General features: G+C 41.1%; 1 protein-coding gene across 2 annotated transcripts in view; it reads left to right on the top strand.

Moving 5' to 3' along the window:
* PRPF18 (pre-mRNA processing factor 18) overlaps positions 1–16,960 on the top strand; it is a 232,731-nt gene that overhangs the window by 167,811 nt on the left and 47,960 nt on the right. For both annotated transcript variants that reach the window (XM_049624624.1, XM_049624623.1), the window contains exon 2: positions 15,446–15,646. In XM_049624624.1, coding sequence (XP_049480581.1) covers positions 15,581–15,646 — 66 coding nt within the window. In that variant the 5' untranslated portion in view covers positions 15,446–15,580. The remainder of the gene's footprint in view (positions 1–15,445; positions 15,647–16,960) is intronic.

A 16,960-nucleotide genomic window follows, 5' to 3' on the forward strand; every position in this document is an offset into this window, starting at 1 on the left:
GGTCATGATCTCATCGTTTGTGGGATCGAGCCCTGTGTTAGCCTCTGTGCTGACAGCATGGAGCCTGCTTGGGGTTCTCTCTCTCTCTCTCTCTCTCTCTCTCTCTCTGCCCCTGTCCGCTTGTGTTCTCTCTCAAAATAAATACATAAACTTGAATTCCATGAGAACAAAAGTAAAGTATGTAGAGGTGAGAGCTGAATACAGGAAAAGAAAATAGGTGTGATAGTCAGAGAGGAGGTACATGGCAGGAGTGAGGGCTGCGATGGTGAGATACAGGGCCATTCCAAGGTGAAATGATAAGAATGGGCAACTAAAACACCTAGCAGAGGACTCCCATTAAAGGGCACTGTCATAGTTCTTCTCTTCAAGAAAGGGATATTCTAAAGTTTATTAGTTTTTTTAGTAATCTCTATACCCAACGTGGGGCTCGAACTCATGACCCCAAGATCAAGAGCCACATGCTCTTCCAACAGAACCAGGCAGGCACCCCAAGAAAGGGATATTCTAAAAGATGGTTTAAATAAGTACAAAAATAACTACAACAAGGCGGGCTATTAGCCACAAGAAAAGTACAAATAAAGGGTATGGGGATCCAGAAAAAAGGATGCCATGACAGTCAACACTTAGTGCTATGCCTTGTATGGAGTACGTACTCAACAGAACCGTTTCAGGAGAAAAGCTGACATTGGAAAGGGTACACATGTGCTTTTCAAATTGCATAGCTGATATTTAATTCTTTACTAGTGATTCTCAACATTGGATACACGTAAGAATCCCTTGGGAAACTCTTAGAATGACCGATGTCTGGACCCCACATTCAGAGATTCTGATGTAATGGGTCTGGGGTCAAGCCTGGGCATTAGTGTTTTTCTGAAGCTTCCAGATGATTCTAAAGAGCAGCCAGGATTGAGAAACCTCTAGTATTTGTGTATGTCTTTTTCTTTTGAAAGGTTGAGAGGCATAGTATCCAAGGGGAGAAACACAAATTTGGGAAATAGGAAGTACAGATTCTAGATTTAGCATGAGTGCCCATTTATACATCTTGGACAATGTCATCAATACAGTAACAACTCGTATATAAACTCAGGGTAATATATCGTTTCTGTCCCTTGTTTCTCTCAGGAATTTGGAAAATTAAACATGGGGACTTTTTAGTAGGAAGTTACTAAGTAAATACATTTAATCACTACATTTTATCCAGGGAGATGGGCTAAATGGGTGAGAGGCATTAAGGAGGTGAGCACTGGGTGTTATATATAAGTAATGAATCACTAAATGATTTCTATTCCTGAAATCAGTGTTATACTATATGTTAACTAACTTGGATTTAAATTTGAATAAATAAATAGAAATTAAAAATGAGATATAATTGACAAATAACATCAGTTTCAGGAGTATATGTTGCTTTGGATAACAAAAACCTATTATGATTAAGAGTCTATTCATCATAATAAATTTATGCATTTTGACATCCATCATCTCATTTGTTTCTCTCCAAATCTTTGCCAGTGAAGTATTATTTTTATTTTGCAACTGACTGACCTACAGGCACACCTCCTTATGTGACAAAGCCATTTTCGATTTTTCTTTCTTCAGTCTTAAGTATCTTTCTAAGTCATTGTTGACACTGTATATTTTATGATGAGTCAGTAGTATTGGTTTGAATGTAAAGAGTAAAAACCTCTGGCCCTGTGTTCAATCAGTTGCCTGACTGGCAGGAGGACGAAACAGAAATAAATATATTGAGGAAGATCGGTAAGAATCAGGAGGAATTGGCATTTGCTACTGGCCATCGCTAAATGAATTAATAAGACATAACGAACAGTAGCGAACAAGACACTCTTCAGATTTTAGCATCATAACTGCTAAACAAATGTTGAAAGAATGAATAAGTGAATGGATGCATTTTCAGATAGTTATGGAGGGGCACCTGGGTGTCTCAATCAGTTAAGTATCTGACTCTTGATTTCAGCTCAGGTCATGATTTCACAGTTTGTGAGTTTGAGCCCCACATCGGGCGCTGCCTTGGCAGTGAGGAGCCTGTTTGGGATTCTCTCTCTCCTTCTCTTTCTGCCCCTACCTTACTCTCTCTCTCTCTTTCAAAAAAAATAAAATATTTACGAAAATGACCATAATGGTAACATAAAAGCATTGAGTACTTACATATGCCTGGCCCTGTTTTTAGCCTTTAACTCTTTTGAACCAACACACTAATTCTTTCAGGTAGGTATTACTAGTATTCCCCATTTTCCAGATGAAGAATTGAAGTCCAGAAGGATTCAGTAACTAAAGTACTGAGCCTCTGTTCCCTAGTCCACTAGCAGCACAGTAACAAGGTCCTTAGTTAACTGAATTTCACAGTGCACTTAGCTGACCCCGCTCTTCCTTGAGTAAGCCAGGCCCAAGTCCATTATATCTGTCTTTTCTGTTTGTGATGCCACCTGCTGGAGAGGCGACCTGCTCTTGTTACCTTGCCCGACCACTATCTCTTCCAGCCACTCCTAGTAGTGACTTCCTGTTCCGAAGTCTGTTGGCACCGTTTGCCAGGGTATCCCCCTTGGCCTTAACCGGGGACAGAAATAGGCGGCGACAGGGCTGATGATTCCATACGTGACATGGAGACTCCGGCCCAGGACGTGGCTTCCAGTCTTGATTCTGCCGTGGCTCCCATCTCTGCTATCTTACCCTTGTCAGCCACAGCAGAACCCTGTGCGTCCGCTGCCCAGCCATTCTGCAGTTTATGGACTCCGTGGAAGCCGTCAACTCTCAGGTTCACCATTACAAGAAATCTACCACTAAGAAAAAGAAACACACCCAATTTTAATGGCATGGTGTCAGGAACTGAAAGGTGATGCGTCCCTGTTTCAGAGAAGTTAAAATGTGTATGTATATTAAAAAAAGAGCATCTTAAGATTGATGAAATACAGCATATAAATGTGTCTTGATAGATTTTTCTAACACTTGGGGGCTGTTTGTAGCCAGCTTTTCTCATGACCACTGCCATTGCCAACTCGCAATGTTTGTCCCTCCTTTTGGGTGCTGTGGACTGTAGCAGCTAGTGTCACAAATAGGGCCTTCCTCCAAATACTGGTGAAGTGTGTATACTTTTGGGTGTGGTGATTCAGACAAGAGAAAAGAATGGTAGTGCTTGTTAAGTGCGGTCGGAGTGTGGAATATATCAGATGATAGGGAGTTTAGGGAGGTTCTAGAAGTGTCTCTTCTACCTTTTCATGATATGTAATATTTCCATCCTCCCCCCCCGCCCCCGCCTCCAGAAATTTCTTCCTGCCCCTTTGTATTCAATTGTCAGCCCAAACCCCAGCTCCTGGCAATCACTGATCTGCTTTCTATCACTATTGTTTTAACTGTTTAAGAATTCATGTGCATGGGCACCTGGGTGGCTCAGCCTGTTAAGCGTCCAACTTCGGCTCAGGTCATGATCTCACAGTTGGTGAGTTTGAGCCCCGCATCCAGCTCTGTGTTGACAGCTCAGAGCCTGGAGTCAGAGCCTGGAGCCTGCTTCCGATTCTGTGTCTCCCTCTCTCTCGGCCCCTCCCACACTCATGCTCTGTCTCTCTCCCTCTCAAAAATAAGTAAACTTTAAAAAAAATTTTTAAAAATTCATGTGGATGGAATCATGCAGTATTATGGTATTTTGTGTCCAGGATATTTCACCTAGCACAATGTTTTATAACTTTTGCATGTTGTTGCTTGTCTTAGCTATTTGTTCCTTTTTTATTGCAGAATAGTACTCCTTTGAATGGATTGTACCACAATTTATTTATCCGTTTATTAGTTGGCATACATTTGGGTTCTTTCTCCAACCAAATGGGGAACCATTCAGTCTTTCGCCATTTAATATGATATTAGCTGTAGTTTTTTGGTAAATGCTCTTTTTCCAAGTTTGCTGTCTTTTGGCTTTGGGTGTTGGATTTTGTCAAATGCTTTTTTTCTCTTTGTCAATTAAGTCACATGCTTTTTCTTCTTTAGCTGATTGGTATGGTGGATTACATTGATTGATTCCTGGATGTTGAAACACAGCCTTACATAGCACTTCATTAAGGTACGTGATTCTTTTTACACATTGTTGAGTTCCATTTACCAACATTTTGTTAAGGAATTTTGTGTCTGAAGTTTATGAGAGATACTGGTTTATTATTTTCTTTTTCTGTACTGTCTTTGGTTTTGGTATCAGGGGAATGCTGGCCTCATAAAATGAGGTGGGAAGCGTTCCTTCCTTTTCCATTTCTGGCAGAAACTGTCCCAAATTTGTGATAATGCTTCTTTAAATATTTGGTAACTTCTCCAGTGAATCTATCAAGGCCTGCAGATTTCTGCATTTTTATGTCTTGTGTTTTCATTTTCATTCAGTTTGAAATACTTTAAAAAATTTTTTTGTATGTTTTCATTTTATTTTTGAGAGAGAGACAGAGAGTGAGTGGGGAGGGGCAGAGAGAGAGGGAGACATAGAATCTGAAGTGGGCTCCAGGCTCTGAGCTGTTGGCGCGGAGCCTGATGTGGGGCTCGAGCTCACAGACTGTGAGATTGTGACCTGAGGCGAAGTCGGATGCTTAACCAACTGAGCCTCCCCCAGCGCCCCTGAAATACTTTCTAATTTCACTTGTGATTTCTTCTCTGACTCTATGAGTTATTTATAAGTGTATTTAATTTCCGTTATTTGGGGATTTTGCTAGTTATTTTTCTGTTACTGATTCCTACTTTAGTTTGTTATCAGAAAATATACATTGTATGGTTTTAATTGTTTTGAATTTATTGAGACATGTTTAATGTCCCAGAATATGATCTGTCTTAGTGCATATTCCAATTGGACTTTAAAAGAGCACGTGTATAGGGGTATCTATCTGGCTCTCTTGGTAGAGCGTGTGACTCTTGATCTCAGGGCCATGAGTTCAAGCCCCGTGTTGGGTGTAGAGCTCACGTGAAAAATTAAGTAAAAGAGCATGTATGCATTCTGAAGTTCAGGCTACAGCATTCTCTAAATTTTGATTGGCTCATGTTAGTTGGGTAATGTTCAAGCCTCTTGTATTCGTACTGATTTTCTGTCCACTTATTCTATCAATTACTGATAGTAATATAGGGAAATCTCTACCTATAATTGTTGACTTGTTTACTTTTCAATTCTAACAGTTTTTGCTTATGTATTTTGATGCTATGTTATTAGATACATGTACATTTAGGATTGCATGTCGTCTCAATACTTCAACATCTTTATCATTATAAAATATCCCTCTTTCTCCTTAATAATATTCCCTATTCCAAAGTTCACTTTGTCTGATGTTAATATAGCCATTCCCAATTTCTTTTTATTAGTGGTGGCATGCATGTATCCTTTCACCTTTAACTTATTTGTGTTTTTATACTTAAACTAGGATTCTTGTGGACATCATATAATTGGGCCTTGGGGTTTTTTTTAAGTCCACCTGAAAATCTCTACTTTTCAAGTATGCTGTTTAGGCAATTTATATTTAATGCAATTATTGATGTAAATAGTTTGTTGCCTTTCTTTTACTTATTTATTTTCTTTTCAGATTTTCATTTATATTCTAGGTAGATAACATACAATGCAACATTGGTTTCTGGAGTAGAATTCAGTGATTCATCACTTACATACAGTACCCAGTGCTCATGATAACAAGTGTCCTCCTAATACCCATCACCGACCTAGACCATTCCCCACCTCCCTCCCTCCAGCAACCCTCCGTTTGTTCTCTACCTTTAAGAGTCTCTTGTGGTTTGTTTCCCTCTTTCTTTTTTCTTTTTCTTTCCCCCCCTCCCATATGTTCATCTGTTTTGTTTCTTAAATTCCGTGTATGAGTGAAATCGTATGGTATTTGTCTTTTTCTGACTGACTTGTTTTGTTTAGCATAATACACTCTAGCTCCATCCATGTCATTGCAAATGGCAAGCATTCATTCTTTTTGGTGGCTGAGTAATATTCCTATATATATATATATATATATATATATATATACACCACATCTTCTTTATCCATTCATCAGTCAATGGACATTTGGGCTCTTTCCACAGTTTGGCCATTGTTGATAATGCTACTGTAAACATTGGGGTGCATGTACCTCTTTGAATCAGCATTTTTGTATCCGTTGGATAAGTACCCAGTAGTGCAATTGCTGGATCGTAGGGTAGCTCTATTTTAACTTTCTGACAAACTTCCATACTGTTCTCCAGAGTGGCTGCACCAGTTTGCATTCCCACCAACAGAGCAAGAAGGTTCCCCTTTTTCTGCATCCTCGCCAACACTTGCTATTTATTGTGTTGTTCATTTTAGCCATTCTGACAGGTGGGAGGTGGTATCTCAACATGGTTTTGATTTATATTTTCCTGATGATGAGTTGAGCATCTTTTCATGTGTCTGTTAGCCTTCGGGATGTCTTCTTTGGAAAAATGTCTCTTCATGTCTTCTGCCCATTTCTTAACTGGATAATTTATTTTTGGGGTGTTGAGTTTGATGAGTTCTTTATAGATTTTGGATACTAATCCTTTATCAGATATGTCATTTGCAAATATCTTCTCCCATTCCATCAGTTGCCTTTTAGGTTTGTTGATTGTTTCCTTCACTGTGCAGAAACTTTTTTTATCTTGATGAGGTCCCCGTAGTTCATTTTTGCTTTTGTTTCTCTGTTGCCTTTTTTTTTTTAGAGATGTTAAAAAATTAGGAAATATCTTTTATATTTTATCCACATGTTCAGCATTTCTGTACTATTCTTAGTTCTTTTGCTTTATTTCTCTTCCATTTGAAGAACTTCAGCATTTCTTGTAGTGCAGGCTTGCTGATAAATCTTTTCAACATTTTTTTTTTGTCGAAAAATAATCTTTAGTTCATTTCCATTTTTAATGGATACTGTTGCTGAGTGTAGAATTCTAGGCTGGCAGTTTTTTCCTTCAATACTTTAAAAATGTTGTTCCTTTGTCTTCTAGCTTGTGTGATTTCTAACAGGAACTCTGCAGTCATTCTTTTCTTTGCTCTTTATGTAATGACTTCTGGGAGGGCAGCTTTAAAATATTCCTTTATCGCTGTGTCTCACTTGATTATGTTGGGCTTTGGTGTGGTTTTCTCCTGGGTTCATGAGCTTCTTGGATCTGTGTGATTTCTAGTCTTCATCAAATTTAGAAACATTCTGCCCATTGTTTCTTGAAATATCCACCCCCCCCCCAACTGTGACTTCCTGAGGCCCCAATTACAGATACGCTAGACTGCTTGATATTGTTCTACTGGTCACTCATGCTGTGTATACTTTTTTGTTAATTTAAGATATTGTGTTTTTCATCTCTAGAAGTTCCATTTGGGTCTTGTTTTCTTCCATTTCTCTTTTTATTATGTTTATGTTTTCCTCTGGATTCTTGAGTATCTAGAAGATATTTATAATTGCTGGTTTAGAAGCTCTCCCATTTCATCATCTCTGTCATTTCTAGGTGATTTTATATTGATTGGTTTTTCTCCTGGATATGGATTATGTTTTCTGCATGTCTGGCAATTGTGTTTGGATCTCAGGACGCTGGATTTTTATGCTGTTGGGTGTGGGATTTTGTTGTATTCCTTCAAAAATACAAGCCTGTGATCTGACAGGCAGTTAAGTTACTTAGAATTAGTGCGATCCTTTTGAGGCTTGCTTTTCTGCTGTGTTAGGGTGAATCAAAGCAGTCTTCAGTCTAGGATAATTTAGGCACACAACTTGGGTGATTCCTTTCTGAAGATTTTATTCTGTGTCTGGAAAATGTCCATTCCTGTGTAGACTCTGGGCATTGCATGGCCCACTGCTTTATGGTGGTTCTTACTCAGTCTTGGGAGTTTCATCCAAACATATGCAGAGCAGGGGCACCTGGGTGGCTCGGTTGGTTAAGCGTCTGACTGCGGATTAGGTCATGATCTCCTACTCTGTGAGTTCGAGTCCCACATTGGGATTTGGGCTGACGGCTCAGAGCCTGGAGCCTGCTTTGGATTCTGTGTCTCCCTTTCTCTCGGCTCCCCCACTCACACACTCTCTCTCTCTAAAAGTAAACATTAAAAAAAAATCTTTTTTTAAATCCAAACATACGCAGATCAGGATTTGATCTGCCAATGATTTGAAGGGTCCCCTCTGCAGATCTCTCGAGCTCTCCCCCTGGACACCTCTCTCGTCTCTGGTGCTCTGCCCCACAAATGTAGCTTCCTCAATCTGCCAGCACTTTTTCCTGATCTCAGTGAGACAACTTGGCCCTGTTTAGGTTTCCTGTACCTGTGCTGTATCCTGGAAACTGTCTCCAGGTAATAATCCAGGGCTGGGCTCACCTCATTTGTTTTCCTTCTCTTAGGAATCAGAGCCTGATTGTAGTCTGTTGTCCAATGTCTGAAAAACAGTTTAGTTTACAACTGCTTTTCTAGTTGTTTATGGTGGGACAGCAGTCCCTAGAGCAGTAAGTTCTTCAGGCCCAAAGCAACGATCTCCTACACTTTTTCACCATTTTCGTGACCATTATTGGAAATGTCTATTTCCACGTGATCTTTAAGATAATTATCTCCCATTATGAAACCCTGCTCTGTGAAAATTATAAGTGAAACATGGAATTTATATATTACCTTTCAAAAGTTGACATTGGCGCTGAATTTACAAAGGCAATAGCGAGTTTGCTGGTGTGTTGGTAGGAATCGAATGAGGTCATTAAATTGCACAGGGAGTCATATTCTACATCCCCATGTGGTCACACACACAGAAGTCCGTTTCACTTAAAAATGTTCTTAAAAAGGGGCACCTGGGTGGCTCAGTTGGTTAAGTGTCTGACTTGATTTCAGCTCAGGTCATGATCTCGCCGTTTGTGGGTTCGAGGCCCGCATCGGGCTCTGTGCTAACAGCTCAGAGCCTGGAGTCTGCTTCAGATTCTGTGTCTCCCTCTCTCTCTCTGCCCCTCCCCCACTCTCACTCTGTCTCTCTCTCTCTCAAAAATAAATAAAGATTGAAAAAATTAAAAAAAAAAAGAATAACCATTGGTCAAATACAGTTATTCAGATTTGGGTATTCAGATTTGGATATTTGGCAGATGTTTCCTTGCAAATCAACAAAGTGAGCCTGTCGCCTAGAGAAAACAAAGGGCAATATTTGTTGCTAGTGATAAAATATGAGCTTTCAGTAAAAATTAGCATTTTGCAATTAGTAAATTGTGTCTGCCACCATGAGCTTAATAGCTTCCCAATAATTAAAAGGCTTTTCTGATGAGATGGAGGGGTGATATTAATGGATGTGGTTTTAAAAATATTGTGTAGTAAAGAGTGTCAACATTTGGAAGATTCACATGAATCAGTGAACTAATATTTTCCAAATGACCAATGCATGATGTTACAAAATTATGCGCAACTAAAAGATACATTCAAACTTCAAGATGGGCCAATGGATTTTAATGTAAAGGAGTATGAAAAGTTTACCAATATGGTTTTTGATGAATTCCACACTGCAACTAACTTTTGGAAAACTACCACCTGTCGGGGTGTCTGGGTGGCTCAGTCGGTTGAGCATCTGATTTTGGCTCAGGTTATGACTCGGGGTTCGTGAGCACACTCTGTACCCACAGCTCAGAGCCTGGAGCCTGCTTCACATTCTGTGTTTCCCTCTCCCTCTCTCCTCCCCTCCCCTGCTTGTGCTCGCTCGCTCTCTCTCTCTCTCTCTCTCTCTGTCACAAAAATGGAAAAACATTAAAAAAAAAAAAAAAAAGAAAACTACCACCGCATGTGTCTCTTGATCCGGAGGTCGTGAGTTCAAACCCCACGTTGGGTGTAGAGCTTACTTAAAAAAAAATAATAAAGATATTCACGTTTCCACCTACATATCTGTGTGAGAACAGACTTTCTTCATGTAGTTCGAATAAAATAAGATATTATAACAGATTGAATGCAGAAGCAGATAGGAGAATCTGGATTTCTTTTTTTACTTAGGCCTGACATCAAAGAGGCTGACACTAAAAAAAAAAAAAAAAAAAAAAAAAAAAAAAAAAGGAGGGGCGCCAGGTGGCTCAGTTGATTGACAGTCTGACTCTTGGTTTTGGCTCAGGTTGTGATGTCATGGTCGTGGGATCATGCCCTGCTTTGGGCTCCTCCCTGGCGGGCTCCATGCCGGTGTGAAGCCTGCTTGGGATTCTCTCTCTCTCTCTCTCTCTCTCTTTCTCTCTCTCTCTCTCTCCCGCTGCCTCTCCCCTGCTCTCTCTGTCTCTAAAAAAAAAAAAGGGGGATGTACAATAATGTAAAAGATACCATTCTTCACTTTAAATTTTTTGAAAATATTTTTCACAAAATGATTTATATGAATATGTCACCTTTTCAATGAGTTTTTTTTCATGTTTTAATCTCTAGTATGGTATTGATAGTTCTAACTTATGTAAACAAAGCCTTTCTGAGGTCCTCAAGAATTTTTAAGAATAGAGAGGGGCTCTGAGCCAGAAAGTTTGAATTTCTGTTCTTTAAAGATCACATGCAACGGACACATCAGGATCTGGTGCTTTTTAAATTAAAAAAATTTTTTTAATGTTTTTATTATTTTTTAAATATAATTTATTGTCAAATCGGCTTAACATACAGTGTATACAGTGTGCTCTTGGTTTTGGGGGTAGATTCCTGCGGTTCATCCCTTACATACAACACCCAGTGCTCATCCCAACAAGTGCCCTCCTCAAAATGTTTTTATTTTTGAGAGAGAGAGAGAGAGAGAGACAGAGCACGAGTGGGGGAGGGGCAGAGAGAAAGGGAGACACAGAATCTGAAATGGGCTCCGGGCCCCGAGCTGTCAGCACAGAGCCTGATGTGGGGCTCGAACCCACGAATGTGAGATCATGACCTGAGCCAAAGTCGGACGCTTAACCGACTGAGCCGCCCCGGCGCCCTGGTTCTAGTGCTTTTTGAATGGGGAATCTATAGTCCCCTTTTCTTTCTCTCCGCTGCAATTGCTTATTTCTGTTTTCTGCTTTGGGCAGAACAAATTTGGTAGCTTAAGTTTTTGTTGAGAAATCGTATCTTTTGGGTTTTTGGATTTATTACCATTGTGTCGCAGGTGGAATTTCTCATATTTCCTTCAGTGCTTTTTGTATCCTAGGTTAATTCTCCTTACTTATTCCTGGTCTTGAATTTTTTTTCTCCTCAGCCCTCTCTCTATTTCATTTGTTGCCCGCACCCCACTAAGGAAACAGTACAAAGAGAATAGCCGGGAGAGCACAGCGGACGAGAAGCAACCGGGAAGAAGGGAAGGGGGCTGACGGGGTGTATGGACTGTGCCCTCTGGTGTGATCTCGGCACGAATTCGAGACAGAGACATCCGTGGGCATTGCCAGCGGGTCTCCCAGCCTGGGCTTCACAGCGCCGTGGGTATTCGTAGCCCCGTCAGGATCTCAGCCCTTCCTCCTAAACTTTAGCATCCTGAAATTCAGGTTTGCTTGTGTTGCCAGGTTTGGGTCAGGCTCTGCAGTGGTTGGCTAACCATATTTATGAAAATGACTCCTGTAAAAACTGGAATGCTGGGTTAATAGTCTCCTAACAAATGAACCAAAATACCTGTGCCTACGGATCAACGCATTTCTTTCTTCCGCATACAAGTGTTCGTGGTTTCCTAGAGACTGTTCTTGGAGATGCAGCTGGGAGGGAACGAGCAGCGTTTGGCAGATCTCCTGTGACCCCATCGAGAGCTCTGCAGTGAGAAGGACCCTTTGAGATACTCTAAATCGAGGCAACCGAGCTGGGCCTTGGAATCTCCGTGTCCGTGGGTTGCTCGGTCTTTGGGTATGGACGCCCTGCTGGGAGGGCCTGGAGCCTTGGCTGAGCCCCATAGCCCCGGGCTGTGCACGGGGGTGGGGGGGTGGGCTGTAGCTGTGCGCCCCCTATTTCCAGCAGATGGGCGACAGGTGCCTTGGCCCTGAAGAGAGTTTCTGGGTAGAGCACCACAGCACTCACTACAACACATTGCTTGTAAGATACATCCTGAATTCAGAAACGTGAAATGTGAAGAAAGTGCACCTTTGCAGGGTAGAAATACGGTGTAAGGATTCAGTAGTGTTTGTTTGTTTTGGTATGGAGGAGCAAGCTGGACTTGTGGAAGAATTCTAGTAGAGAATTGGAACTCCAGAGGGTCTCAGGGACTGTTTTCCACTATCTGTCATTCACGGGTCTTTTTGCAAATCTATTTTACTCTTCCTTCTTGATATCACAGCTTTCTTTGCTAAACAGTTTAGCCACGCCCCTGTAGGACGTGGATGATGGCCCGTACTGTGCTGGTGAATGCTTCAAAATTGTCTCTCTGGAGGAAAAGAAGTGTGCACATGTATTCATGTAATTTTTACTGATCTAGGGGATGCGGAGGACACAATTTTAGGTAATGATGAGCTATACAGCACTCTTATTGTAAAGCCCCTATAGCCCGTTGAATCTCACCGAATGCTTTCATTGATTTCTGTAGAACTCTTGTCTCCCCAGCCAGTCTGTGGGTATAAAGGATGAGCGAGTCTAGCTCTGACATGAATGCTGGTTGATATTTTATTTATTTATTTTTAAATATTTTAATGCTTTTTTGTTGTTGTTTGTTTGTTTTTTGTTTCTGAGTGACAGAGGACAGAGCATGAGCAGGGGAGGGGCAGAGAGAGAGGGAGACACAGAACCCGAAGCAGGCCCCAGGCTCTGAGCTGTCAGCACAGAGCCCGATGCGGGGCTTGAACCCACAAACCGTGAGATCATGACCTGGGCCAAAGTTGGATGCCCAACCAACTGAGCCACCCAGCTACCCCTAGATTAGGTAGCTTTTTAAAAAGTTACATTCTATCCGTTAGGACAGCAACAAAAAACCCCAGGTCATTCTGATTACTTTGGTATTTCTTCCACACTTCAGAAATGACAAATAATCTTTTTTTTGGAAGAGTTATTCCACCAGAGCAATAGTCTCATCCATCTTATGTTGGTTTTGACTATCTCTTCCCATAGACAATGACCAGTGTTTCCTTTCTTCCTTTTCTAAGTTTTATTTTATTTATTTTTTTAGTAATACCTACACACAACATAGGGCTTGAATTCACGACCTCGAGATCGCAGTGCAGAGCTCACAGAAGACACTTAGGAAGATTTATAAGATTTACACAATTATGAAGATTTACACAAATGTTTTTTTGTCCAGTCCTTTGCTTTCTTTTAATGGCATTATTTACCATTTATCATACGTAATTTCTAAAGTAGATACGCTAGAAAAACGTGTAATGAATGTCAATAATTAAAATATGACTGCTCTCTGGATATTTTCTCCACATTATGGAATTTGTGTCAAATTATGGCATGAAGAAGAAAAGAAGAATCACCAGAGGTTACTCTTGACTCATAACAACCTGACATTTTGATATGTTTCCTTCCAGTCATTTTTTTCTGGGTTTATATGCTTTTCTATCCAAAAAGAGACCATATGCTATATTTCTAGTTTTATTAGTTTACTTTTTTTTTTTTTTTACAAAGCATTATATCACAAGCATTCTCATATAAATGAATGTTTTGTGAAACCGGGTTTTTAATGTTCCATATTATTGCATTGTATGTGTGAACTACAACTTATTTAACCATTCCCCTGTTTAAGATATTTGGGTTGCTTCTAATATGTCACTTTTTAAATAACTGCCGTTATGGAACGGGATGCATGTTCTGAAAATGGACATGTTCTCCCTTAGAGTCTTTTTTTCCCTTCTCTATTGAAAATCTTACTTGTCAGGTTTTTAATTTTTTTTTCATGTTTATTTATTTATTGTTGAGAGAAAGAGAGACAGAGCATTAGCAGGGGAGGGGCAGAGAGAGAGGGAGACACAGAATCTGAAGCAGGCTGTAGGCTCTGAGCTGTCAGCACAGAGCCCCCCGTGGGGCTCAAACCCACAAGCTGTGCGATCATGACCTAAGCCAAAGTCAGACACTTAACTGACTGAGCCAACAGGGCGCCCCAAAAAGCTTACTTGTCAGTTTGCTTGTTCAAGTACACATCTCTCACTGTTCCATCTCAAGCTTTTATCAGGATGTAGTGCACATGTTTACAGAAACATCAAAATCAGTGAAAGTCTGAAATGTAAAAGCCTGTTTATGGTAGCTAGTTTTTTCTCTGGTTTAACACTTAACTGTCTCCTATTGGCCAGCTAACCCTTTGCTGTCAACTTCCGTTACTGTTACGGTCATCTCTGTCCTTCATTCAGATTTTTGTATAATAATCCCTAAAACAGGAAAGTGCTAACAAATTATTTGCTTAGTGAATTAAAAGTGACTCAGGAAATAGATATCCATATAAGAGTGTTGTCATGTTTATTAGTTCAAGGACCCTTTTTCTGTAAAATATTTTAAGCTTTTAAAAGCCCTAAAAATTAGCAAAGCCTCTTAGGTCAGAGAGTCAGTTAACTTCCTATTGTCGATCTATTTCTGGTAAAACCAACATAAACATGTATACAAAACTTTGTAAACTGATTGAACAATTCTTTACCATCTTTTTTTTTGATAAATCATCTTACCTAGTATCGATTGATGGAACTGAATGATATTTCTTTCCTTTTTGAGTAGGAAAAACTAACATGTCAAATATTTTCAGTTATGACTTAACTAGAATTTCAAAAACAACTTCAATGGCGTAGAACCAAAGATAAATGCTTTGTAAACAATTCTTAGGGTCTTTTTAAATTAAAACCTTATGGGTGCCTGGGTGGCGAAGTCAGTTAAGCATCCAACTTTGGTTCAGGTCTCAAAAATAAAAATAAAACATCAAAAAATTATAAACATAAAATTAAAATCTTAGATATAATTTTTTTCCACAATTTAATTTTTCTTCTTGGGTTGGACTTAAAAAACACGCAACTATTTCTTATTACATCTCCAATCATATCACTGAAAATCTTGATTGCTGAACACATGACCATAAAAATGATCTGAGTTAGCTTAGGGTAAATGTTCAATTATGACCAAGGTACGTAAGCAATCTAGAACTGAGGAAGAAGAGACATTTACTTCCAAAACGCTTAAATGGATGTAGTTGCTTAACTTTACAGGAAATTTAACGGGCTGGCAATGAACCCTGCCCCTTTATTCTGTACTTATGAGCTAATTGTATTGTTCAGGTTTTTCCCACTCTAGTGCATTCATATTGGTGAGCAGGTAACTTGGAACTCTGATGTGAACTTCTGGTATAATGAGTGAGATCTGGCCCTAGTTAACTTAATTGAAGTGTTCTACGAGGAGGCTTTTGCACCTGAACTAGCAGGTACAAGCAGGTGTGATAACTTCTCATTAAAAATGCGCCACGACTCCGGTTTCAGCCCGCTTTCAATTCTATCTACTAGCATAAAAGGCAGGCGCGCTTCCGGAGGGCGCCGCCAGGGGGTGCAAATCCAAGCGGCTTCGTCAACAACAGGGGCCCTGGAGCGCTTCCTTCCGTCCTCTCGCTCACCTCAGCTTCCGCCGGAAGCGGTTCCTGTCAGTCGTCCTCCGGCGTTTGAGCTTGTTTGTGTTGGTTCGCGGCGCCTGGCCGAGTGAGGCTCGGACGGAGGAGCTGGAGAGGGAAGCTCGAGCGTAAACCCGGGCAGCGAGATGGACGTTCTGAAATCGGAGATCCTCCGGAAGCGGCAGCTGGTGGAGGACAGGAACCTGCTGGTGGTGAGGATCCTCGGGGGTCGTGGGGCTTTGGCGATCGAAGACGCGTGTGTGTGTGGAGGGGTGGGGGGGGGCGGGGCGGTAAAGGGGTCCTGGTGGGGATGGAGCTTAACGAGAGCCCGCCAGTACCCCGGAGCGGCCCCTTTAGACCCACCCCTCGACACCTCCCTGGGGTGACTGAGGAAGTGGGGAGTTGCAGCACACCCCCCACATTTTGGCAAATTTCCCCCCAGCTGCGCCTTATTCCTCAAAGCTTCCGTATCTGCCCCTTCTGTCCACTCTGATCTGTCCGAGTTCTGCGAACGTGCCCCAGTTCTTGTGCCCAGCTGGAACAGAGAAAGGGCAGGTCCAGAATTATTTAATAAAAATCTTTGACTCCGTCTTGCTACTAAAACCTGGGTTTTTATTACCTTCCCCAGCCTCCTCCTCCCAACGCATAACAAAAGTCTGTTGGCCAGCTCTTCGCCGATGGGACGGCTAAAAGCGATGTGGGCGAGACAGTGGAATAAAGGGAGAACGAGGAAAATTACTTCCTTAGCTTGATCTTCGTTGCTTTGTTGCGTAACTAACTAGACCAGCTGTTCTCAAAGCCGTGGGCCTCGAGAACCCTTTACACGTTTCCAAATTGTTGAGGATCACGAAGGGCTTTTGGTTACGTGTTTATCGATGTTTACCGCATTAGAAGTCAAAGCTGAGAAGTTTTTCTTTTTTACTGAAGTTTAGTTGACGTACAAAATTATATTAGTTTCAGGTGTATAACAGATTCGGCAATGACAAACGTTAGGAAATGCCATCGCAGTAAGTGTAGTTAACATCTGTCACCATACAAAGGTGTTCAAATATTACTGACCCCGGGGCGCCTGGGTGGCTCAGTCGGTTGAGCCTCTGGCCTTGGCTCAGGTTATGATCTCACAGTTCGTGAGTTCAAGCCCCGCATCCCGCTCTGTGCGGACAGCCTGGACCCTGCTTCGCATTCTCTGTCTCCCTCTCTGCCCCTTCCCCGCTGGTGTTTTATCTCTCTCTCTCAAAAATATACATTAGGAAATATGATTGACTATATTCCCAGTGCTGTACTTTTTATCTCCATTTCTTATCAGTCTTATAACCGGACGTTTGTATCTCTTAGTCTCCTTCTCTGCTCATCCTCACCGCCTCCGCAATCACCAGTTCTCTGTATTTATTAGTCTCTGTTTTGTCTGTTGCTTTTATTTTTTTAGGTTCCACATACAAGTGAGATCATATGGTATTTGTCTTTCTCTGACTTCAACTAGTGTAGTACCTTCTAGATCTATCCATGTTGTCACAAATGGCAAGATT

This window comes from Panthera uncia, chromosome B4 (assembly GCF_023721935.1).
Source record: "Panthera uncia isolate 11264 chromosome B4, Puncia_PCG_1.0, whole genome shotgun sequence".
NCBI classification, from domain to species: domain Eukaryota; kingdom Metazoa; phylum Chordata; class Mammalia; order Carnivora; family Felidae; genus Panthera; species Panthera uncia.